Here is a 25,420-nt window from a genome sequence, read left to right as displayed (position 1 = left end):
CTGGGTCGGGAGGATCCCCTGGAGAAGGAAGTGGCAACCCACTCTAGTACTCTTGACTGAGAAATCCCACGGACAGAGGAGCCTGGCAGGCTACAGTCCGTGGGGTCACAAAGAGTCAGACATGACTGAGCAGGCACACACAGAGTTTCTTTGTAGTTTGATGCTATAGGAGGTGTTTGTCCAGGTCCAAGTATTGCAGCAAAAGGCCCCAAGTCCCAGCCTGTCTCAAGACCACCAGTATTTCTCAAGCAGCAGTTATACACAAGACACTGGGCTAAATGCTGAGATTACAAAGATGGACAAAGAAAAGGTCTCAAAAGAAAACAAGAAAAGACAAGTTACATAGAAGCAGTGACCTGCTAGACAGACATCGGACTTCTCATCAGCAATAAAAGACCAGGAAACAGGGACAGCTGTTAATGTGCTGAGAAAATAAATGTTCATCTAGAATTCCACACCAAGAAGTATCTTTCAGGAATAAGAGTGAAATACATGCATTTTCAAACACTACAGGAAACTCCAAAGAATGGACTTCAAGCAGAAGACAAGTAGTTTTACACGAAAAGTGCCAAGGCAACAGGAGAGAAGGAAACTGTGACCACAGCACACGTGGGTGCAGAGGCTGGAGCAAGTGTGACAGACCAGCGCTCAGAGCAGAGCTGAGAGGGGCTCGCGCTGCTCTGTGAAAAGGCGCACCTGCACATGGACATTTTAGGAAAACCGCTTCAGAGAACCCAGCGAAAACAGGCAGTTTTCAAACAAGTAGAGGAGAAAAAAGAGAAAGACAAAAATAAATAGACAAATGGAAGGAGAGAAGACAAGTAAGGCAGGATGAGAACACAGAGCAAGCTGAAAACCCAAACAGAATGGAAGCCAAAGGCCACCCTTCCAGGTCTCACCACAAAGGTGAGCAAATCTGTCACATCAGCTGAGATGCAGGACGAAGGCAGTGCAGCAGCATCTACCCGACCATTTCTGTGACATATGTATGAAACAGAGAAAATGAAAGACGGAAACAATGCATCAGAAAATTCTAACACAAAATGGGTGGAGTTCTCAGTTTGAGGCAGAGCAGGCTGCCAGACCAAAACAGTACTTCAAAGTAATAAAATCACAAAGTTTAATTTATGTGTAGCTAATAATAAAGAGCTTCCCAGGTGGTGCTAGTGGTAAAGAACCGGCCAGCCAATGCAGGAGACCAGGGTCCAATCCCTGAGTCAGGAAGATCCCCTGGAAAAGAAAATTGCAATCCATTCCAATATTCTTGACTGGAAAATTCCATGGACAGAGGAGCCTGGTGGGCTACAGTCTATGGAGTCACAAAGAGTTGGACATGACTGAAGTGACTTAGCATACACACAATAATAAAGAACCTAATATAAAAAGCAAAAATAGAAAGGAACATAAGGAAAAACGGATAAATCCAAAATCAGAATGGGAGATTTTTTCTTCCAATTTTTGGACATGCCACGCAGCATGTGGGATCTTAGTTCTCTGACCAGGGATTAAACTCATGCCCCCTGCCTGCGCTGGAAGCACAGAGTCCCAACTACTGGAGCTCCAGGGAAGTCCAAGAATGGGAGCTTTTAATACACCTGTCTCATAATTGACAGAATAAACCTGACCTGGAGGTGACAAAGGGAGCCCACAGCCACACCCTGCACCAACACAAACCATATCTCAGCACACTTCCCTGCAAGATCAGCGCTGGGCCGGGGCTGGAGTGTGAAGAGCAGCAGAGGGTTTGGCCCAGGTAAGGTCAGGACGAAACTGCTGTCCCGGGGCTGGAAGAGGAGCTGCAGTGCACAGGAGGGTCTCAGGTATTGGAGGTGCACACCTCCAGGGAGCCATCCTCAGGCAGCTGGGATGAAAACTGTGCCCGGGGTCGGGGGGGACGACACAACCTCCCTGGTTGTCCAGTGGTTAAGAATCCACCTCCCGATGTAGGGGATGCAGGTTTGATCCCTGGTTGGGGACTAAGATCCCACATGCCCCAGAGCAACCAACCCCAAGCGTTACAACGCAAGATTCTGAGAGCCAAAACAAGACCTGCCGCAGTCAGGAAACATAATAAAAACAAGCAAACAAAAACCCTGTGAGGAATGGCAACTGGCTACAGATATGAATCTGGACTCATCAGGAGAGATGGGCTCACAGCCTCATGACTAGAGTGACTACGAGGAGAGGGGTGCAGACAGAGGGTTTTTAAAAAGACAAAACACCAAACAAGCAAAGGAACAAAAACTTGTAGCCAACTAGATCAAGAAGGGAATTTTCTTATGTGCTGAAGGGTGAGTTTAAAAATTCAACCCTGCAGAATGACCAAGGAGAGCGATGTGGCCGAGCTTCCTATCTGCGCCTGCCCTACAAGCCCTCGTGAGCAGGAAGAACGGGAAGGAGGAAGGGGAAGGTGTCGCCACCAGACTCACAGGTGACAGTGTCAACACAAATGATAGAAGGACAGACTGAGGCTGCAGGATTCAAAAGTCAACACACACAGTGCCTTAGAGACACATAAAAGAGAGGGAACTCACAGTAGAACAGCAGAAAATGCTACTACTCAGGAATAAACCCGGGATGAGCAATAAGATCCTTATGGGAAAAAAAACAAGAAACTTACTTGAAGGGCCTTAAATAAGATTTAAACAGTAAAGGGTGTCTCATGTTGGTGAATCTGAAGTCAAGGCTGTAGAGATGTCTACTCTCCCCCAAACTGATCTACAGGGTCAATGTATTCTAACAAAAACCCCATCAGTTTGATTGTGATGTGAACACTTAATACGCTGACTCAAAATTCAGAACTTCTGTTCGTAAAGTGAGTGAGAAGATAAGCTACAAGCTGGGAAAAGTATGACATAGACCCGAAGGTGAACACCAGGATATACAACTGCACCGGGAAGCCCTGAACAGGCTTGTCCCTTGAAAGGGGCCCCAACAATCAGCAGATTCACCAAGAACAGAATCACACAGCTGCTAGAGGAAGGCAGACAGCAGGCCAGGCCGGCGTGGGTGGAGGCCAGGGGACCACATAGCGCCTCAGCAGGGTGTGTGCCCAAGCCCCACACCCCGTCCCAGACATTACATGTGGCGCTTACATGCAGGACCCACAGGATGTGTGACACTGGGCTGGGCAGCACGGGGAGCAGCAGAGGGAGAGCTCACGAGTTCCTGAAGCACAGGGACGACCACGAGCCCTGGAGAAGCCTCACCAGCACAAAGGCTGCCACTGCGGTGGGCCCTCAGTGTGGTCCCCAGGCCACACTGTGGGGCCCCACAGTGTGTTTCATGGGGTGCTGATCTGTGGTCCCCCTTGTTCTACCTCTGAGTGCCCCTCTGCCAAGTCTGTTGTCAGTCCACAGGCTCCCTCCTGCTCACCTGGATCTGGGTCTGCACCTGCTGGGTCCCGGCCAGTTTCTGGGCCTGGGAGATGGGTGTGGTGAGAAACTGGGTTTTAAGGGCTGGCTGGGTGGCATAGGTGACCTTCTGTGGTTGGCCCTGAGCAGCAATCTGCTGTGCTGTGATCTGAGGAAAGAGACCGCCCAGGGTTAGAGCTGCGTCCCCGTCTCAGAGCCATCAGGCCTCCTCCCGGGCCCTGCCCTCCCCCAGGTGCCCACAGCATTGACCACCCCAGCTCCCAGCCCTGCCTGCCCACTGCCCCCACCCCCAGAGCCCAGTCCCAGGTCATCGCTTCCTCTCCTGGGAGGTCCCCTCACAACCCAGGCTGGGCTTCATCTCCACATCTTCTTCAGAACCTGGGGCCACGTCAGCTCATCAGGTGAGTGAGTGAGTGAACTTGACAAGACAGGAGACACGTGTGCACAATTTCTCGAATCTAATTTTAAGAATTTGACATATACTCAAATACATTTAGGACAAATAGAAACAAACTATATGCACAATCTTTGCATCTTTAGTCTGATTTTTAGCTTTCCCTGCCAGGAGAATTTAAATACTATTCTATTTAATACTATTTCTATTCAGAAAGCCATGCGTAATACACAGACCATATATTTGGTTACAAAGTCACCTCCATGCACAAACATTTTTAAGGTCTCAAAAGTCTTCTTTCAAGTCATATGAACATACAGACCAGCACATTCATAAAGCCCTTCTTCTCTCTTTTGGATGTTGGCTAAGCCTCCATGCTGACCCAGCCCTGCCTGTCCAGCACTCCCCACTCACAAGTCACTTCATTTCTCTACGTGTCAGTTTCTGAGAATGGGTGCCAGCACCCACAGAGCCCTCAGCACACAGAGGGAATGTTCCAGCTCCGGTTCAGAAAACAGATACAGCACACAGTTCAGTATCAGCAGTCAGAAATCAGCACAATGATACATCATGATCTGTAGGCCAGGCTTCATGCCACCAGAAGCAGACGGAAAACAGAATGCCTTGCACTCTGCTCCTGCTCGTCAACACGGGCCTGCAAGTACAACCCCGAACCCCCACCTCCAAGGAGGATTTGCTTTTGGGAGCTCAATCAGCCCAGAGCTGCCTCCCAGCCTTCTGAGTCAGGGTATCAGCAACACACTGACAATACTCCTCTTGCAGTACCTTTGTCCACGGTCTCTTCCCTCCCTCCATCCATCCTCTGAACATGAGCACCAGTGTACACACACTCTCTCACATGGACACGGTCCTTGCCTGGCCTCTTGACAGCTCGACAGCCGTGGCCTGGCTCCATCTGTCCAGTACACCCAGGTGGGTCGCACACCATGAGCTACACCCATGTCCTAGAATCCTCTGGCACCTCCCCAGTCATGCAATTCCATAGACTGAGTCCATCATGGTTGCTCCCACAAGCCCTCGGTGCATGGGGGTCTCTCTCCCTCCAGGGTGAAGCCTAAGACCATCCTCTGTGCTGCCCAAGCCCACAACCATAGGGTCTCCTGTGTGACGAGGCCAGGCAACCAGGCAGGGCCCATTATTCAGGACCCTCTCCACCTCTGTGCATCCAATGCTTGGCAGCAGGGCCCACCTCAAATGCAGCGGGGATGCTAGGGACCCCAGTACCCAGTACCTTCTGCTGGACAGTGGCAGGGCCTGGGGCAGCCTGCGGCTGGATGGCCTTCTGCTGCTGGACGGCTTGCTGCTTGAGCTTCAGCAGCTGCTGGACGTGCACAGGCTGGGCCACGACAGTCTGTCCTGCGAACACCAAGCAGATCATTTAATTACGAGCACCAGGGACGAACAAGGTCTCAGGACTCACACTGAGTTCAGCTTCAGTGATTTCTTTACAGAAAATAACAGCCTGAAATGGTGTTGAGGCAAATAAAGCCGTCTCTTATGACAACTTTAAATGTTTCTGGGTTCATAATAACATTCAGACAAAGGTCTGGGAAGCTGAGAATGTTAACGGTTAAATCAAGGGACACCTCTGCTAACACACACTGTGACACTCAGAAAAGGGCTGACGGCCATGGCTACTAGAAAAGGCTTGTCAGCCCCACTGAAGGCTGTAAGCAGGGGGTGATGTGCGGGGGGAGCAAGGGGCGGCGTGAGACAGGCACCTGCGGCTTTCTGCGGCTGCCCGATGGCCACACTGATCCCAGCAACGTTCATGGGCAGGGTCGTGACGCCCGGCGAGGAGACCACAGCTGCTGGCACTGACACCACCGGGGGCTTCGCCAGCGCCACCTGGGCCGGCTGGGGTGCTGGGGCCTGCATCTGCCCTTGCGCCTGCAGCTGTGAAGTGGGGACCCGGGTCTAGACAATGAAAATAATGGGAGAGTCCAGAGATATTCAGGATTCCATGCACCTGCAAACATTTCCCACCAGAGGTCAAGTGGTGAGAAACTGAAAAACTCATGAAGGTGCAATGTGGTGCTCAGCTAACGGAAAACACCTTGCTGTGGGCTGCCTACGCCCCCTGCCCATCACCAAGAGACGCAGGGAGCGGGGCTCAGAAAGCCCCACGTGTGCCCGGGCACATTGCCGCTCAGCCACGGCCCCTGTCCTGTCCCACAGGGCACGTGCGTCTCTGCCTCGCCCTACACCTCAGAGCCTCACAGCAGCCCCAGACTGCCACGTCTCCTAGCCTCATCTCCTAGTCTTTCAGCGACAACCCTTACCCTGAGACTACTGCCACAGCCTCCCACGGGCCACGCTCGGGCCCCATCTCCTGAGACTTCGTTATCACGCTGCTTCCAAACACTTCTTTCCTTAAGTTGTATTTTTAAAAAGGAAAATGGAAATAGACCCGTTTTTACATGTACAAAACTCAGAAAAAGAAAATATGTCTTATCTGTATGGCTCGCTGGGAAAGTGTGTAAAATGAGATGAACTTTAGGTATTTTGTAATCTGAGTCTCTTCCTTTTGTAACAATCCTTTTGCAAAGCTGCATACTATTCCACCATGTGCTTGCTATACAGTCTATTTAGGTGACTCCTTAGTGATGGCGATTTAACCCTCTCCTAACAGTCCCAATACAAGTTTGTGTATTTATCACTTTGTACTTGTTCTATTATTTCTTCAGAATGTAACAGAAACGAATCACTGGGTAAAATAACATGCATGTTTCTTAGCTCAACTGACTAGAACTCTCTCCAGAGGGAGCCAGTTCCCGCCAGCAAGTCCCATTCAAGGAATGGGCTCCCCAACCTGGCCTTCAAGTGTGATCACTACTCTGCTCATTTGAATTGGCATTTTTTGTGAACACAGGCAACACCAAGCTTGCTCTCACAGTTTTTACCTACTTCTGTCCCTTCTCTTACAGACTCAGAGTGAAGCACCCAAGAAGCAGAGCCTGGACCCCCAAGTTACAGCTGTGTTGTGGGTGATGAGTTGTAGGATCTGGGTGTTACTAAAGGTGTGTGGCTTGGTTTCTGCACCTGCAAAATGGAGTTAGCATCACAGCACTCAGTCCCACCTCAGCACCAATCAGGTGACAGGCAGAGAGGCTCAGGCAGCACCCAGCCCAGAGCAGGGTTCCTAGTGCTAGTTGTCACCAGGTGTGACAGAATGGCCCACCAGACACTCCCTCGGCTCCTGCTGATTGTGACTGACCGTCCCAGACACCCCTCTCCCCCTAGCATCATCCCCTCGTTCAGAAATCTCCAACGTCTCTCCGTGCCCGCAGAGCACTGTGATCCTGGAGCCTGGCTCTGGGGCCTCACTAGCCCCTCTGGCTCCTGCAGTCTCCCCTACCTCCCCTCTGCCCAGCAGCACTGGCATACTTTCCATGCGCCCGGTCTCATGCTCCCCTCATCCCCCATGGAAACCCTGCTCTCCCTTCATGGTCTGGCTTGCTCCCCTCCTCCCTGACCTCTCAGGCCACCATAAGCTTTGTGACACTGACGTTCTGGAGCACGACTGTGTACATGTTTCCCATACGTGTGCTGTGCTTCGCCCTCTCCAAGGAGAACTTAAAGTTCTTGGGGAAAGACCATGTCTTTACTTGTCACTCCACCATCACACCTGCAAGGGCCTGAGCAAGCAATAACAGTTCAGTTAAAACGTTAAGAAGACGCTGCTCTGGAAAAACAAGCGTATCAACGGGAACTTACGAGCCGGGCCACCTGGAGGTTGGCCACGGTGGTGCCCGTGAGCAGGGCGCCGGGCCTCGGGGCCGTGACCGTGGTGAGCTGGGGGCTCTGCTGCTGCGTGGGCTGCGGGGGCTGCACCTGCACTTGAGCCGTTGGCTGCGGGGGCCCCGCTGGGGCCTGTGCTGGGGGCGCCTGCTGGGGCAGCTGCAGTTTCTGCTTCTGCATTTTGATCAGGTGTTCCTAAAACCCAGATAAAGTAATCTTTTCATCAACATTAACTGTACTCCACTTTGTATATATCTTGGTTTTAAGTTACTGTTCTACTACCCATTAAATACTGAAGCAAACAGTTGCTACTATGCAGTCTGCAAACAATCCTCCAGGCTTTTGCCAAACATTTTTTAAATGTTCGTTTATCATGATGAAAACTAGCAACTGTGATTCTGACAGATCAGCAAATCTGTAACAAAATTTCTAGGTTCTGATCACTCATAAACAAGTTAATTTAAATCTGCAATACCATCAAAAAAATTCTAAAAGTCTTAAAATCGTAGTCCTTCTTGAAATTTTAAAATGTATTATAAGCAGTAGCTCTAAATTTTGTATTCCAATTGTCTCCAAATGAAAGTTTAATTGATAAATAAACCCATGTCTTTAAAAGAAGTTGAAATAACAAGGTAAAAATATTCTAGGGAATAAAAAATTTTTTAGGAAAACTGATATTGAGTTATTCATTCATGACTATCAGATCTCTTTCAAGATGCTGAAAAAGAAAAGGATTTTGCAACTGGTTTGAGAGAGGGCAGGGAAGAGAGGAAAGGAATCAGGTGCATGAGTAGGTCAGTGGGGCTCTGAGCAGCTGAAAGCGGGGAGCAGACCACTGAAGGCCTGCCATCACAGAGCAGAAGAAGTAGGGAGATGGGGGGTGGGGGGAGGCAACAGCGTGGGGAGTGGCACAGACCCACTCTGACAACTCGCCCCTGCTGGGGTGGACAACCCTAATTCAGTGCTGCCCATCAGCACTCCGCAGCAATGGACATACTCTGGAGCTGGGCTGTCCAGTGAGATGGTCACAGCCATGTGTGGCCTTGCACCCCTGAGCTGTGGCTGGTGTGACGGAGGATGGAAAGTTGAGCTTGGTCACATTTTGTTTCTGTGGTGTGCGCTCGAGTGCCCCTCCAGGATGAAGTCCTGGCTGGTGCTCGCAGGTTCTCAGGGCCCTCCAGCACCCTGGGCCCCTCTGTCACCCTCAAGGGGCAGGCCCGAGGGCAGGTACTTACTGTGGCAGCTCCGACAGCCAGCTGCAATTCTAAAATACCATCTTGTTTTTATTACATACGTTTTTCTGGCTCCTTTCTATGTTGAGTATTAATGCTTTTCCATTTGTGGCAGTATTTCCTTTTAAAATGAATGTATTTGGTTGTATAACAGCACAGGTGGTACAGAGATTGGCAAAATTCAGGAACATCAGTACTCAAATGACTGACACTGAGAAATGATAATGCAAATGAACTACTCCTAGAGAAACCAAGTGTTCACCACCTCGGCTCTTAAACTGTAGAGGAATGCTTTTCACCAACATTTTCTCAGGCTGGGAAAAGGGTCCAGAGGCCTTCAAGTTCTCCCTGGAGCCTGAGCTGCTGCGCACAGAACAAGCAAGCAGGTGGGAAGATCCATCTGGAAACAGGGATTAAGGCCTCAGAGAGCGGGGGAAAGGCTGGTCACGTGATCATGGAAGTGGCCCTGTAGGCAAGGTTGTTTCTAAAGACCACACACACACACACTTCACACATACAGACAATGGCAGGCTGTGCAGAACACACTCTGAATGACACGACACAACAAGGCGTCATCACAAGGGGTATAAAGGTTTCTAGATGCTCACTGGCGTCAGCTTGCCCACAGCCTTGATCTGTGCCGGCGACTGGGCCTGGCCTTGGATCTGCGGGACCTGCACCTGAGAGGCCGCCTGCTGCTGCTGCTGCTGCTGCTGCTGCTGCTGCTGCTGCTGCTGCTGACGAAGGAGCTGGAAGTGTGCGGGCGTGATGGTTTTCCCCGGGAGCTGGACCCCTGTGGCTGAAGAGGTTGTCTGGTGAGACCACAGCCCCCCGACACACACACACGCACCTGAGCCCTCAGGAGCTGTAAGAGCAGGGCAGGTCACGCAGGAAACAACCCTGCCTTTACCTTGGGACACCTGAGTCACCAAAGACCGGGTCGGGGTCTGCACGGGGGTCAGGCTGGTAGTGACCACAGCCGAGGCCGTCACTGAGGTGACCGCGCGAACACCCTGAGTCGGTGCCAGGGACACCAGGTCGGATGTGGCCGTGGCTGGGGAACCAACTGCTCGAGGCTGGGTGTGGACCACCTGGGCAGGAGCAGAGCCTCCCGAGGTCTGGAAAAGGTGAAGGGAAGAGAACTGTCAGGCTGCTTCGTGATACTCAAGACTCTACAGTCATCGGGTGAAGAAAAAAGGCCACAAAACTCTAAAACCTAGAAAACGAAGCCTTCTGACAGAGTGCTGAGAGACCTGTGAGCGCAAAACCTGTGCCCTGGGCTAGAGCAGGAGGCAACACGCAGAAAAGGAAGATCCCCTCCCCCGACTACCACACTTGCCCTATGTCTGTCCAGGTGTCCTCACTCGAAAGACCTTTGGTTTCCAAGAAACCATCTAGATGCCCGTGTTTATCCCCACAAAACACACAGGACCCTACTCCCCATGGTCATCCCCAGCCGGGCATGGAAGCTGCAGCCCTGAACCCACTTCCACCCACTCCAGGCCTCGTGGCATCCCAATTGAAGTAACTGCTCAAATCTTTTGTCCATTAAAATTATTTTGTCCACTATTAAAAGTTGTTCATTTTCTTACTGTTGATGCAAGAATCTTTATATATATATAATTTATTTTGGGCTAGTGTTGGGTTTTCACAGCTGCATGGGCTTTTCTCTAGATTCAGTGAGCGGGCTTCTCATTGAGGTGGCTTACTCTTTTTTTTTTTTCAACATTGAGGTGGCTTACTCTTGTGGAGAACCTGCTCTAGGGAGTACAAGCTTCAGGAGTTATGGCACGTGGGCTCAGTAGTTGCAGCTCCTGGGCCCCAGAGCACAGGCTCAGTAATTGCTATGCAAGGGCTTGGCTGCTCTACATCGTGTGGGATCTTCCCAGACCAGGGATCAAACCTGTGTCTTCTGCATTGGCAGGAGGATTCCTTACCACTGACCCACCAGGGAAGTCTGGAAGAACCTTTATATAATCTAAACACCAGTTCTTTCTCAGGTATATTTTCCATACCTTTAACTTTATTAATAATTTTTCCAAAGAGCAGAAATTCTTGATTTGACGATGCCTCATTTATTAATTTTTTCATAATGAACAGGTTTTTGGTATCTTAGGAAATCCTCGCCTAAATCAAGGTAGCAAAGATGTTCTATTTTTTTCCTAGAAATTTTATAGTTTGGGGCCTATGACCCACTTTGAGTGACTTTCTATATAGAGTACTAGTGAAACAGGTCAAAGTCCATTGCTTTGCACACGGCTCTGCAATTTCTCTAGCACCATTTGTTGAAAACACTGTCCTTTCTCCACTGAATGAAATCCTCTAGCCCTTTTAGCAAAAAGTAACCAACTATGTACACGTGGGTCCATTTCTGGGCTCTCTATCCTACTCCATGGATCTGTGTGGCCATCCTTTGCCAACACCACTCATCTAGATCACTACCAGCAACACCTGCACAACAAAGACATTTTTCCAAACTGAAGAGGGGCCTTCCCTGGTGGTGGTGAAGGATCCACCCACCAATGCGGGGGGACATGGGCTCAATTCCCTGTTCCAGGAAGATTCCACAGGTCAACTAAGCCCATGCTCCACGACAAGAGAAACCACTGCGATGAAAAGCCCGTGCACCTCAACTGGAGAGTAGCCCCCGCTTACGCACAGCAACGAAGACTCAGCGCAGCCAAATAAGTAAATTTCTAAAAAATACCCAAGAAGGACATCACTCTATTTGCCAAATGCACTGCTGACTCTGAAGCAGCTTCTTCTCATTTGGGGCACATGTTACTTTAGGTCAGTGACTGAACTGGAACTCAGGACATAAATGTAAACTCGTCAATTTCATTTGTTCACTTCTGCTTTTATGGTAAAACACCACAGCCCAGCAGGTGTGTCTTCTGGTGAGTGCCCTGTCTTCTGGTTTCGTGCTCAGGGGTTTTGCCACTCTGCGTCATTCTCTGTGCCCAGGTCTGGCCCCTTCTTGCTTCCTACTCATGGGCCTAGATATCCCAGAAACCCACCACCCCACCTTGTGCCCCATCTAGCACTGTCCACTCCTGTACTTGTGCAATGGCCACCATCCACTCACAGGCTAACCTGTCAGTACGGCACGTGGGGTACCCCTTCCGTGGGGTCAGAGACACGCTCTCATTCCCTTCCTCCTCCTGGAGTCACGGTGGGGGATTTCAATACCCTCTCCCTCAGAAAGAACAATGTGGAAACCATCCTCTGCACACCTGAACGTTCTTGGTATTTTATGAAATTCAGACTACATCAGTAATCTCTATACCAATGGAATTCTTTTTACAGCTTAGGCAGCATTCCAGGTCATGCACACCACCCCAAACACCCAGGAGCAGGGACAACTCACGGTTAAGGCTCCAGGAGCCACGGGCGAAGCCAGACGCTTGTTAATGGACTGGAAGGTGGCGGCGGGGACGCCAGCGATGGTGTTCACGATCACATTTCCACTCACGGTGCCTGCAGGGAGAGAGGGTGTGAGGCAGGAGGACGGGAGAGAACTCATCTCCAGCTGTGGCATCTCACCCGTGAGGCTTCTTACCCGTGGGCATGCTCGTCCCTGTGACGGACGTTTTGATGGCTCCTGCCTGCTGAAGGAACGAAACCATTTGAATTTCAGGTCAAGTTCTCCCCTGCACAGATGCTCCAAAGCCCTCCATTTCATCAGGATAAAACTGAAAGTCTTAATCGTGGTTACTTAGACCACACGGCCAACTTTAGCCCCATCTCTCCCCACGTCCTCCCCACACACCTACCCATTCTCCCACCTCCTCCCACACTGCTGGGTCTGTGCCTCAGTCACCAAGCTCCAGCCACACTGATCCTTTTAACCCCGTATCTGTCAAACTCAGGGCCTCTGTGCTTGCTAGTTTCCATTCTTCTCTGACTAGTGTCACTTGACTACAGGCTAGGGGCCAGTCCTGCAGAAAGTCTTCCTGACTACCTACCACTGGGCAACAGCAGCTCTCACACCAAGCAGGTGCTTAGTTTTCTGAACAAGGAAGGACAGAGCTGCTTAAGTGCCCATAAAAACACCACTGTGGCAAATGCAGTAAAGAACACGGGGAGGAAACGACTCTGTATAACAAAGCCATCCCACGCCAGGCGGCAGTGTCTTCGCATGGGGGATGCTTATGTGTCACCATGCACATACAGAGAGGGCACATGGCAGGGCACGCTGCGTGAGACCGTCAGGCTACCATTCTTTTTAAACACTTTTTACTGCCTCCCTCTCATGAGTGCACAAGCTTTGGGGGAGGGTGGGGCAGGGTCAGGAAAGGGAGGTCTGCACTAACTGCTCTGCAAGTCCGCAGAGGTCGACCTCTTCACAGTTACACTTCACAAAGCCCTAATCCCAAACTTCCTGTCTCCTCCACCAAGAAGAGCGGCCTTGCCTCCCACATCTCTACTGAGCCAAGCCAGCCAGGAGAGCAGAGCTGGGCCTGCATGGGGTGATGCAGGTGAAATAGCCGCTTCTTCAAGGGGGGAGACTGGGCCTCTGAAGGGCTTTGGGCTGGAAGCTGCGGGATCCCTCGATGGGTGTGCTGGACCCGACCTCCCTGTTCCTTCTCACCAGCACTGCGGCACTGCCCACCGTCGTGATCGCAGGGGGTGCCTTTGGTGGGGGTGGCGCGGGCTGTGCAGGGGGCTGTGCCTGAGCCTGGGGCTGGACAGCAGGCGGCCCCGCGGGCTGCTGGCTGCCTGCTGCTGAGGGCTGGGGCAGAGGCGGAGGCGGCTGCTGGGGCGGCGGGGGCTGCGGCTGAGGCGGGGGTGGTGGGGGCTGTGTCACAGGCGGCTGCTGTGCCTTCTGCTGGTCGGCCAGCGCCTACAGGGGCAAGAAGCAACAGCGTCATGGGAAGGAGCTGGCCCAGCAGACCACCCCAGCCCCTCTGGGCCCTGCCCGCCCACTGCACCACACCTTTTTCTCCTTGGCAATGCGCTCTGCCCGGAGGGACGCGACCTGAATAGGAGGCAGGGGTTTGTCGTAGTTGATGCCACTAAAGATGAAAAAATAGAAACGTATTGCAAGTTCTAAAGCAGACAAACATTCTAGGAACCCAAATCCCCCGTTTCCCATCCTGCCAGGTGCTGGGACATGACTCCTACAAAGCCCCACAGGCCAGGGCGCCTGGTGGGTCGGCCCTAGGAAGGGGAAAGGATGCCCTTCCAACAGGAACTCCTGGAAGGTGGGCCTGGGTCTGACTCCCCTCTGCAGCGGTACTCGGCCAGGTGCCCAGGATATCAGGAGGCCCCGAGCATGTAGGGACAAGAAGGCCATTCAGCACTGTGCTCCTCAGAGCAGACTGCCTGCCCCTCCACCCAGCACAGCAAACTGCTCACCCCACCTGCCCTGAGCATCAGCCCTACTCCAAGGGAGAGGTCAGCTGGTCACCCGCCTAGTACCGTGAGCACCTGACGGTCCTCCCCAGCCTCTCACAGCACCCTTGCTTCCAAGGTTCCTGTGCCTCCTGGCCCCCATGACAGTCACAGGAAGGCTGGCTCTGCCCTGTGCAGGCCCCTCCCCGCCCCCCGTCTCAGGGCGGCTCACCAGCACGGCCCAGATGCTGTGGTGCACCTGTCTGGTATCTCTGGATGCCAGCCCTTCCAAGTCACATGTCCCTAGCCCGCCAGCACTTTGTCTCCCATCCTCTGACTGCCCATGTCAGTCCACTCAGCCCCCCAAGGCTGCCCTGCAACCCATCCAGCTGCCCCCATATTCAAGTAAAGATGCAAAGACAATCTGTACCATGAAGAGACACAGAGAGGGGCTGGGGTGTGAGCTCCCACAAGAAAAAGGTGACACGTGAGAGTGAGGCAAGGGGAGAGGCCAACATGCCGGGGGAGACCATCCCAGATAGAGTGACCCACAAGGCAGAGCCGTGAGGCAGGGACTGCCAGCCCACTCGAGGAGCAGCCCCAGAGGCCTGGGCCCTCGGTGCGGCTGGGAGGGCCGGGACTCTTAGCAGGGACAGGCCCGTGTCCAGCAGTATCTGCAAAACCTGCTCGGTTACAAGGAAAGCTTGAGCCCTAGTGGCAACTAGGTTCCATCTGAACACGTTCTTTCCTCCCCGAATTTTAAGAAGCCAAACACAGAGAGTGGCAGGGATTTTACAGCCAACACCCAGATGCCAAGCAACTCAGACTGCACAGTTCTCTGTCACTGCTCTCTTGCACCAACCAGTCTCACTACCCATCTACCTAGTCATTTTTTTTTCCCTTTGCAAATTTTCAAAGCAAGAACACCAACCCCTAACAGCATATATTTTCAGGGCAGAGCCAACAAGACATCTGCCAGCGTAGAGACGCTGAAGGAGAAGCCGCTTTCCCTCCTGCAGCCCATCAGGCCGTCAGACTGCAGGCAGGACACCCCCTCATCAGGTGAATGGAGACACCGGCCAGCCGGGCACTCCACACCTCAAACCCACCCCCAGCTGATGCCTGGACACACTGTCTGCACAGTAACTCACTGAACCTGTAGACTTTAAGAAAGCCCTAGAATGAGGTCATTTTCAAATGGTTAAAACTGTATCACAAACACAGGAATACCTTTCCGCCAATACAGAAGCATGCTTGGGGTTTTTCTGAAAGGGATTCATGCCAAGCCTGCAACACAGAAAGAGAAAAAATTACTGAACAAAGAACAACGCAAAGGAAGGGAAGGCTGACAGCGAGAACAAGCCCCCACTGACTCCGCACGGCCAGCACTGGGGGACCTGGGAAGCGTACAGCGGCTTGATGGGGGGGCTCCTTTTCCCGGCGGTCATCTTCATCAGGTCAAAGTGACTCGTGTACAGCTGGGTGTGTGTGGCATTCTCGTCCTGGGCGTACATCTGGCCTGTGCGCAGAGGACGGTTGTTCTTACTCTGAAACAGAACGGGGCAGCACAGCAGTCAGACACTTACCTGTGAACAGGGTCCCCAACTGGGAACCTAATGTGAAACCTTTGGGTTAAAAACCGAGCCCCTTCTTTCTGACCTTTTCTTGAGACCCAACACAGAACAGCAATGACACAGCGGCCGTCATCCACCGACCACACTCCCCAGCCTGTGCAAGGCCTCCTTGCCCATCCTTGGAGGAAGAAGGGGACTCCTCCAGCTGGGGAGACAGCGGTGAGGCCAAGTGGCTGGGTCACATGGCAAGCCACTGACAGCCAGGACACCTTGACTGTGATCCGCCCCTGGGCACCAGCTTGCCCTCCCAGGGGCCTCTGGCCTCCAGTGGACGTGAAGGCCCGGACTCTAGCATTATTTGTGCCTGGGACTCTCTCCTCCATGGGCCCTATGGTGAAACCAGGCACTTCCTTGCTCCTGTAGAACTTCAGGGTGGTCCCTTTCGGCCTGCAGGCCGCCCCACAGAGGCTGCGTGAGTCCCTCCTGTAGATGTAACACGTCTGACCACCCCTGCTTCAATGGGTGCAAGCAGGTCGTCGACGTAGGATGCCCTTATGCAGCAGCGCTCTAACGCAAAGCAGCAAATCCCCACATGCAGAAGTGAGACACCTTGGACACTGAGTGCCTGCCAGTCACTGGACTATGGTTCATTTCTAACCCCACTCTATACTCTGCTGCACGGGCACTTAACAAGCTTTCCAGTTTATTCAGAATACTACCTTCAAACCCTATAAACCTCTTTTGCCATTTTCTTTAGCTTCACACGTGAGCTGTAACAGAGCGTCAAGTTTCAGCTTGATGATTTACCATATCCAAGTTATGACAATTGTTAGAAATGCTTCCCAAACCTAATGGCCCTGACACTGGAAGCCCTGTTGATGAAAGCATCGCAAAATGGTGTTCTGAGGAAAGACTGCTTTTCTGGTGATTATTTTCAAATGAGGAAACAAACATGTCTTATCCAGAGACAACTGTTTTTAGAAAATTGAAAACTTGAGATTTGTTAAAGGGTGCTCATAGAAAAAAGTTAAGTAACGTTCATGAGCAAACTTCATCAAAGCTCAGGATGTCTACTGCTGCTACATCTGGCCCGGCTGGTCCCAGGCAGAGACGAGGTCATCTCTCCTGTTCTGTGACTGGACGTGAGGACCATCACCCCAAAGGCCACCAGCCACAGGCCCAACACTGCACACAGAGGCTTTCTACATGGAGGCTGTGGACCCACTCCCAAAGGCAGAAAGGTAAGGACAGAGCTACCTAGGTAGCATATTGAAAAGCAGAGACATTACTTTGCCAACAAAGGTCCGTCTAGTCAAGGCTATGGTTTTTCCTGTGGTCCTGTATGGATGTGAGAGTTGGACTGTGAAGAAGGCTGAGCACTGTAGAATTGATGCTTTTGAACTGTGGTGTTGGAGAAGACTCTTGAGAGTCCCTTGGACTACAAGGAGATCCAACCAGTCCATTCTGAAGGAGATCAGCCCTGGGATTTCTTTGGAAGGAATGATGCTAAAGCTGAAACTCCGATACTTTGGCCACCTCATGCGAAGAGTTGCCTCATTGGAAAAGACTCTGACACTGGAAGGGATTGGGGGCAGGAGGAGAAGGGGACAACAGAGGATGAGATGGCTGGATGGCATCACTGACTTGATGGACATGAGTTTGAGTGAACTCCAGGAGATGGTGATGGACAGGGAGGTCTGGCGTGCTGCAATTCATGGGGTCGCAAAGAGTCGGACACGACTGAGCGACTGAACTGAACTGAAGGACAGAGCAGATGGAGAAATAGCAAGAGACAAACGCAGTTCAAGGGGGATAAGAAAAGGTGCCACAGTGGAGACATCCTCAGCAGCCACGCTAACCGTGGGGCTGGGCCTCGTGACAACATACCACGTCTGCAGTCAGTGTCCACGAAACCTGCAGCTAGGACCAAGGTGTCCAACACCCATCAGCCCCCTACAGCAAGGCACTGAGGCGGCCACACGGACAGACCCTTCTTCACGTCAGCTGACAGCAGAGCATGGGCCCTTCCACTCACCAACCCGGGAAGCAGGAAGGCCTCGGATGGTGCTGAGGCCACCAGACAGCACACAGAACTTTCCAGAGGACACAGCAGTGCGGCCACTCCCTATGAGGTGGGATCTCAGCACCCAGACCGCTGCCAGCAGTAACTGTGACCGCGCCGCCCCCTCTCAGGGCCTTGTCCAGCCCTGCACACCCTCACCCGCCTCTGCCTAGCCCCCCAGCCCCCATGAGCCGCACCTTGCCCTCCTCCCTGGGGATGAGCACATTCTCGTAGCGGTTCCGGCACTGCTTGGAGGAGCGGTAGATGCGGCTGCAGGAGTTGACGACGTCGCTGACCAGGTCCCAGTTGGGCGTGTGGGCCGGGGACACAATTGTGAGGTTCAAAGGCAGCTCAAGCAGCTGCTTCACGGCCTGGAGGATCAGGTTCAGGACCCGCAGGTCAAGGGCCTGCCCGTTGGACACCTCCCCCCGCCCCCACCCCCCCCCCACTCCCGTCCCAAGGATCCCAATGACAGGGCTGGCCAAGGTCGGGGCCTCAGACTCACCTGCAGCAGAGCCCAGTCCTCACTGATGAGCCACTCAGGGTTGTCAGGTCCGGACTCAGTGGTCGGTTTGGCAAAAGTTGGCAGAGGTTTGGCAAACTGTGTCTGCTGCTTCAGCAGAATGTTCTTCTTCTGCTCCTTGCCCTCCCGGCGGATCTTCAACATGCCGGGGGTCGTGCGGTCAAACAGTGACCGCGGGGGCACCACGGCCTCCCCGTGCCGCTGCTTCTTCTTCCTGCCTGCGGCTGCACGGAAAGCAGCTTCAGCCAGCGGGTCAGCAGGCCAAGGTGGGGAGCGGAAAAGCCACGGGGAAGGGTCACCGAGGCCACCGGCAGCCACAAGCCCTCTCCCTGCGCACAAGCCCACCTGAGGGGTCCGTCTTGTGTCGGCGGCGCTCCTTTCTCACGTACACGGGCGGCAGCTTGGACTCGGGGATGGGCGTGGTTTCATACATGAGACACATGACCGAATCGATGTAGATGTCGTTGTCGTCCTGGGGGGGTGTGGGTGGCGTCCAGAGCTGCGTGCAGGAGGGACAAGCCTGAGCTGGGTGGCCACAAGGGCAGCCGGCCTGGCACCGCGGGAGGCAGGGGTCTGGGGGTGTGGGGACACGGGCACTCACCGGCATGACCTCCGTCTGCCCGTCGGCGCCCTCACACACAAACTCCTGCGGGAAAAGGGGAGGCTTTTCAGGTCTATGCAGCCCTCGCTTTGAGCTGCGAGCAGTCAACCATCTACCTTCACATCAGTTAATAAGCCTTCGAAATAAGCAGGCAGCACCACTACTGCCAAGACCTAAACTGCGCTTGCATCACAGCCGGCGTGACGGTGGGGAGAGCCAGCAGCAGGGAACAGAAACCTTCTAACCCGGGCTGGACCGAGACAGGCCAGCCCGCCGGCCCGGGCCGTGGACAGGAGGCCTGGGGCCCGTACCGCGCTGTAGGCGTCCTCCCGGGTGTAGGTGAGGAGCTGCTCCTGCTCCTGCTCCAGCCGCGCCCTGGCCTCCTGCTCCCGCAGGCTCTGTGCATTCCGGGCCTCCCACTCACGCACAGCGGTCATCACGGCACCCTGCGGGGAGACCGGCCATTCCCATCGCTGCCCCGCACTGCCCCCTGGCCCCCCAGTCCTTGGGCCTCTTTTCCTCTTCCCAGTACCTGACCCTCTAACCAAGCACCGAGCTGCTTCAAAACCAAGGAAAACAGCCTGGTGTAGGGTTTCTGAGGCTTTGCCCATCTGATCAGTTTACATACGGGTGGGGTTTGGTTTTAATGCCTTGAATTCTGGGCGAGTCACGCTTACTTCCAACCCAGTTTAACACTGAAGAATTTGAGATTCTCACATGTGAAGATGATCAAAAGTGCAATCTCTTACCTCACTACTTCTCTCCTTTTCTTGATCAATGGAAGTATGGAATAATTCCAGGTAATTCAAAGCATATTTTTCAATTGGTGTGAGCTGTTTCAAAATGCATTTTTTGAACAGAATTAATAGCAAGTTCATAAGGATTTAGTTCCTCATATAACCCCCCACCAGCACCTGAATCAAAATAGCGACTGGTCTTGGTCCAGAATGAACAAGAAATGCCCCACAGAAAGGTCACGTGCTTAGAATATTTAGGTATAAAGAAAAACTGAAGTAGAAACCCAGAGGAGAAAATGCCCAAACCTGCCCCATGAAGTCCGCTAACTCCTCCAGCTGCGAGGGCTCCTCGTCCCACCTGGAACCACTGGAGTCAGGCGACCCGGGCACGGCCTCCTCAGCCGGCTTCTGGGCATCCTCCTCCTCCAGGTACTCGATGCTCTTGAGGGCCTGCAGGATGTGCACGCTGCGTGGGGTGACTTTAATATGCTTTGAACACTTTAAATAAGGGGTCTTGGAAAAGAGCCACGTACAGAGCTGACTACACGCCCACACTGCACACCAAGCCCCCCACCACAGCAATGAGTGTGCTCCTCGGACCCTCACACACCCTGGGGAAGAGCCTCAGGACACACGCCAAGACACACAGCAAGGCCCCCAGACTCTGAGAACCGAGCAGAATGGGGTGTCTCGTTCCATCTCATACCTGACACCCACCTTCCCGCCCCAGTCCCACCACAAGCGCACTTCATGTGACACAGGCCCTGGTCCATGGCATAAACAGAAACCAAACCCCAGGAAGATGGTCCTTGGCACCGCCATTCACGAAATGCAAATTACTCTAGCAGATAACGCGTGCTCCTCTCTTGATAGCCGGAAGGTATACCTGTCAGGGGTTGGCAAACTCAAGACACACACGCTCACGTCGGGGGCGGTGGTAGGGGGGATCACGCAGCTTAGAGGATTCAGTTAAGAACTAGCACCTCTTTTCAGGGCAACTGGGCAAATCTTCAAAGTTTAAAAGGTAACCCAACCTCACACGATACCCGGAAATTATTTCCAGACAGACTGTCCATCTAAGCATGAGGGATAAAACACTGAAACATCTAGAAGAAAGTAAAGGAGAACCTCTCAGAACGCAAAAGCGTCAATCACTTGACAAAGACAGTGGCATTAGGACCAAGAATTTCTGCTCACAGAGTATTAAAAAAGGCAAACCACAGATTGCAAGAATACATTTTACATGTATCCCACAAAGGCCTTGCACTCAGAATGTAGGAAAAAACGCCAACAAGCCATTAAGAAAAAGAGACAACCCAGTCTAACAAAAAAAAAAAACAGAAAAAGATGCGAACAAGCATCTCACAGAAAAGTACCCACACTACCAATGAACACAAAGCTCACCAGCCAAGAGCAAGCTGCAGTTCAACCAGAGATGCGCCCACATGGCCCCACACCTGCACCTCTGAACCGGTCCCCAGCCCAGTGTCCACACAGAGCCAGATGACGGTCCTGAGCCACATGTTCTTGGGCAGCCTGTCTCCATCGCCGCTGACCCCCGGCCATGCCTGACTCCCTGCTGACACACCTGCTGTCCCTCCACCCGTAACACTCCTAGACACTGCTCGTCACACCATCTCCATGAGGTGACGGTCTGGCATCTCTCCTGTCACTAGAACAGAAGCTCCGGGGAGGACGAGAAGTCTTTTTCTCAACACTATACCCCTACTGTTTAGAACAGTGTTTGACACACAGTGTAAGACAACCCACCAGAACATTTCAGAGAATCTGTATGTTGAAAGAACCCCAAGCCAACGTCTCTAAGTCACACTAAGAAGCAACAGCGAGGGTGTGTGACACACTCACATTCCTCAAACACTCATGCCTTTAGACCTCACACATTTGTCTTCCACAATATCCAGTAAGATTTTTACCAATGGTTAATGATTACCTCCAGGAGAAGTAATCTACTGTTTCCCCACTATCATTTCTGTTACGAGGTTTATGTTAACGATGTTTTGGGTTTGCGGGGGGCCAGGGGGGGGAGGTTCTAAAGTTGAGAGTTGTTTTGTTTTTCATTTACTGTTTAAATTTTGGGTGCACTAGGTCTTCAGCATTGAACTGGGGCTCCAGAGTGTGCAGGCTCAGTAGTTGTGTCACAAGGGCTTAGCTGTCCGAGGCTTACGAGATTTTAGTTCCCCGATCAGGGACTGAACCCAGGCGCCCTGAATCGGAAAGTGAATTCCTAACCACTGGACGACCAGGGAAGTCCCCGTCATGCTATTTGAGATTTTCTTAAAAGCCTAAGGCTCCTATCACCTATTTTAAAAACAATGGGGTAAATCGATCTGTTCCTCCTGATACAGAAACAGCTGTAAGTATTTCTATGCACCTGACATTACCCACAGACAACTCCTATAAGAAAATGTGAGAAATAGTGAACAGTGGTTGTCTCTGAGAGGGAAGTGAGGGCCTGATGCAGGAGACTTACTTTTCATCATAACTTTTTGAAGATTTTACCACATGCATTTATTACTACTCAATAATCAAACAATTAAGTTTCAAAAATAGAAGAGGAGGCATCCTGTAGCCAAACGCTTCTCCAAGAGGCAGGACAGGAGCAGAGCCTCAGGGAGGAGAGCGAGGTGGCCCTGACAGGTGGGTGTGCAGGTGGGTGTGTGACATGTCTGCACAACGGCTTGTGAGACAAGTGTGCAACCTGCAAGCGTCTGGGCCAAAAGCGCAGAAGGCAGGACTTCACTCACTCTCATAAACCTGAGGCACATCATCTCGGCACGTAACCCACAAAGACGGCCGAGTGAAACAGCTGCTGTTCTCTGGGGTCCTGTTCTCAGAGTGGGACGTGGGGCTCACGCCAGGGCTGCCTTCAGCCCAGCAGCACTGCGACAGGGGAGCACTAAGATTGCAGCCGGCAAGGGCCGAGGCGTTGGAGCAGAAGGTCACACACGACAGTGCGGGGTGGCCCGAGAAGCGTGGGTGCGAACGGTGACAGCGGGTGGCGGTGGCGGTGGGGCATTCCGCTCTCTCCCGCTCCCTTCACCTCTTTTTACAGCTAAAATCCCCAACAATGAAAGCACGGGTGGAGAAAGCTGACAGATCAGGCCCAAGGCCTGGGAGAGGGAGCAGTGGTGCTGCAGCGGCAGACCCAAAGCTCCAGATCCAATGATGCCAAGCAGGCACCAGCCATGCTCACCTCTATGAAAGGTCTTGCAATTTTGGGTGCGATGGTTTCTGTAACAGAAGGTTCCTGAGAAAGGACGACAAACTCCTCGGCCTTCACTGGGAAGCCAGTATCATCCATGGGTGGATAAACCTCAAACAGCTCCTGGATCGTCCGCTGAAACAAAAATGCATATCACTGAGCCCGTGACCTCTGCTCCCAGAAAACCAGCAGCCACCAACCCCTCAACAGCACTAAACCCACCCATTCTGGTCACTGTGTGGCACCCCCTCCCCCACCCCAGGCCTCCTCACGGATGACAGTACCTGCGTGAGGAACGCCATGGAGTAGTCGTTTCCCTGAGCAGCCACTTCTCGGATCAGATCTTTGGTGCCATTTTTCAACAACTTCTCTTCAATGGAATTGCCACTCACGAGCCTGCAAACCAAACACGTACACACACGCCACAGCTAAGTCCCTGGGAGCCCGAGGGCAGCCTGAGTGCCATGGCGCCCGGACTACCCAGCAGAACAGCACCCACGTGGAGTGGCATGTTGGCAGCGCTCTGAGCTTTTCCTTCTTTTGTGTGGTGGCCAGAGGGGACTGGAGGCCTGCGGGGTTGACTGGCTGCTACCCCACATGAGGTTAGCCACACCACCACCTCCCATGCAGCAGGAGGGCTGGCCCCAGAGGCCCCCGCCACCCATGCTGGCTGGCCATGTCCCCTCGCTGGCCTCTACCTGGAAAGAGCCCCCAGGACACCGGACCCCTTGAGCCCTGTCTCCCTCAGTGCTGAGGACGGTGGGCAGGTGCCCCCAAGTCACTGTGCGCCTCCCAAAGGAACCCGAGTCTAGAGGCTGCAGCCCTAGGACCAGTGTCCCCTGGCTTCTGCTTCATGCCACCTGAAAAGCTGCAGTAACCACTCCCTACTTCCATGATCAGGGCTTTCATTAAAATGATGTTAAACTTCACTATCACTTGGGGGAAACTTTACAGTTTTGTGAACCAGGCCTTCTTGTCCCAGAACAGAGCATGTCCTGAGTTCAGGACATCGCTCAGGTTACATCCTTTCCCAACTTTACCTTCCACTCCTGCACATCCTTCACCTTTACTGCCAAGGTCATTCCTGAGTGTCTACAGACTGTGGCTACTGAGAATAAAATGTTTTCCCCATTACTAGCTAGTAACTGCTAAAGGGCCAAGGGTAAGCAATTACACAATGAAACGTTATTCAATCACATAAACAATACACCAAATTTATATATATTTGCATGGAAACAGGCTCTAAATATATTGTTAAGACAAAACAGCATTACATGGTAAGACTGCTGGCACGACCCATTTAAAAAAATCAGGGAGGGCTTCCCTGGTGGCTCTGTGGTAAAGAATCTGCCTACCAAAGCAGAAGACATGAGTTCGATCCCTGATCCAGGAAGATCCCACACGCTACAGAGCAACTAAGCCTGTGCACCACCACTACAGAGCCTGTGCTCCAGAGCTCCGAGAGCTGCAACTACTGCAGGCCGAGCACCTTAGGGCCGGTGCTCTGCAACAAGAGAAGCCGCTGCAGTGAAAAGTCTGTGCACTGCAACCAGAGAGCAGCCCCTGCTCCTCAACTAGAGAAAAGCCTGCACAGCAACAAGACCCAGTGCGGGCAAAAACAAGTAAAATTATTAACAACAAATTTATATTAAAAAATTGGGGATATGTCTGGAAAGACACTAAAATGCTACTAATAGCCTATTGGGCAGGCTATCTGCCTTCTCCATGTGCTGTCATTTTTATTTATTTCTTTTCAATGAACAAGTAACACATTTACAACGACAAAAAAATTAAGCTATTTAAACACAGTGTGTGGATGACTACCTCTTGAAAATGGTAAAGGTTATGCATGTGGGGCTGGGGTTGCAGCCCTGGGCCAGCCGCCAGGGACCACGCACTCTGCAACAACCCCTCCCAGAGGCGGCAGGAGCACAGAGGAAGGGGAGTGTCACATGCCTGCACACTTGGGCACCAGATGGGCAGACAGAGGGCTGACACACAGGCAGAGCCTCCTCTGCCTTTCTCAGCTGTGTGTGGATGACCACTTAGAAGATTTAAATTCTTTCAGTAGCTTGTTTACAAGTTGCCACAGCTAAGTTATAAAAATCATTTACATTTGACAATACCTGAAACAACCTAAAACCTGAGACACCCTCTTAAGGGTCAGAGACTCTAGAAGAAATATAATAGGTACATGTTAGAAGGACAACATTTGTGTCTCAGTAGCAAACCCAGTCACCACTGCAAACAACTACGTCCCAAGCAAGGCTGAGTGTAAAGAAAGCACAGACGGGATAGCAGGAACGTGAGCCCACATGAAGGAAAGGAAACGCAAAGCAGAAGCTTCTGCAGTGCATTGCAGCCACCCCTGGCTGCCCCGCTGGCAGCCACCTCACCTGTATATGTGCACGTCCTTGCGCCGCCCTATCCGGTCACACCACTCCTGGGCCTTGGCGTCCATCACGGGGTTGAGGTCGTGATCATAGAAGACCACCGCATCCGCCTCCACCAGGCTTACACCCGTGGCGCGGCTGTGTGTGGAGAGGAGGGCGCAGAAGATGCGCCGGTCTCGGTTGAAACTCCTCATCAGTTCCTGGGGTGAGA

General features: G+C 52.4%; 1 protein-coding gene across 14 annotated transcripts in view; it reads right to left on the bottom strand.

Annotated features, from left to right (window-relative positions):
• The window catches only part of EP400 (E1A binding protein p400), a 107,178-nt gene that overhangs the window by 7,544 nt on the left and 74,214 nt on the right, over positions 1-25,420 (bottom strand). For 10 of the 14 annotated variants that reach the window (XM_027567091.1, XM_027567104.1, XM_027567097.1 and 7 more), the window contains 22 exons: positions 25,213-25,409; positions 23,101-23,212; positions 22,808-22,951; positions 19,900-20,043; positions 19,606-19,689; positions 19,168-19,302; positions 18,857-18,901; positions 18,601-18,754; positions 18,238-18,479; positions 17,930-18,103; positions 15,507-15,643; positions 15,327-15,383; positions 13,699-13,777; positions 13,354-13,605; positions 12,322-12,370; positions 12,130-12,239; positions 9,673-9,880; positions 9,371-9,561; positions 7,507-7,725; positions 5,511-5,706; positions 5,021-5,145; positions 3,376-3,522 (listed from right to left, as the gene is read on the bottom strand). In XM_027567091.1, the coding sequence (XP_027422892.1) occupies positions 3,376-3,522; positions 5,021-5,145; positions 5,511-5,706; positions 7,507-7,725; positions 9,371-9,561; positions 9,673-9,880; positions 12,130-12,239; positions 12,322-12,370; positions 13,354-13,605; positions 13,699-13,777; positions 15,327-15,383; positions 15,507-15,643; positions 17,930-18,103; positions 18,238-18,479; positions 18,601-18,754; positions 18,857-18,901; positions 19,168-19,302; positions 19,606-19,689; positions 19,900-20,043; positions 22,808-22,951; positions 23,101-23,212; positions 25,213-25,409 (3,201 nt within the window). The remainder of the gene's footprint in view (positions 1-3,375; positions 3,523-5,020; positions 5,146-5,510; positions 5,707-7,506; positions 7,726-9,370; positions 9,562-9,672; positions 9,881-12,129; positions 12,240-12,321; positions 12,371-13,353; positions 13,606-13,698; positions 13,778-15,326; positions 15,384-15,506; positions 15,644-17,929; positions 18,104-18,237; positions 18,480-18,600; positions 18,755-18,856; positions 18,902-19,167; positions 19,303-19,605; positions 19,690-19,899; positions 20,044-22,807; positions 22,952-23,100; positions 23,213-25,212; positions 25,410-25,420) is intronic. The other 4 variants (XM_027567095.1, XM_027567105.1, XM_027567101.1 and 1 more) reach the window with 2 other exon arrangements.

Source organism: Bos indicus x Bos taurus, chromosome 17 (assembly GCF_003369695.1).
Source record: "Bos indicus x Bos taurus breed Angus x Brahman F1 hybrid chromosome 17, Bos_hybrid_MaternalHap_v2.0, whole genome shotgun sequence".
Classification (NCBI taxonomy): domain Eukaryota; kingdom Metazoa; phylum Chordata; class Mammalia; order Artiodactyla; family Bovidae; genus Bos; species Bos indicus x Bos taurus.
The sequence above is the reverse complement of the archived record's forward strand: the minus strand, read 5'-3'. Positions and strand labels throughout refer to the sequence as shown.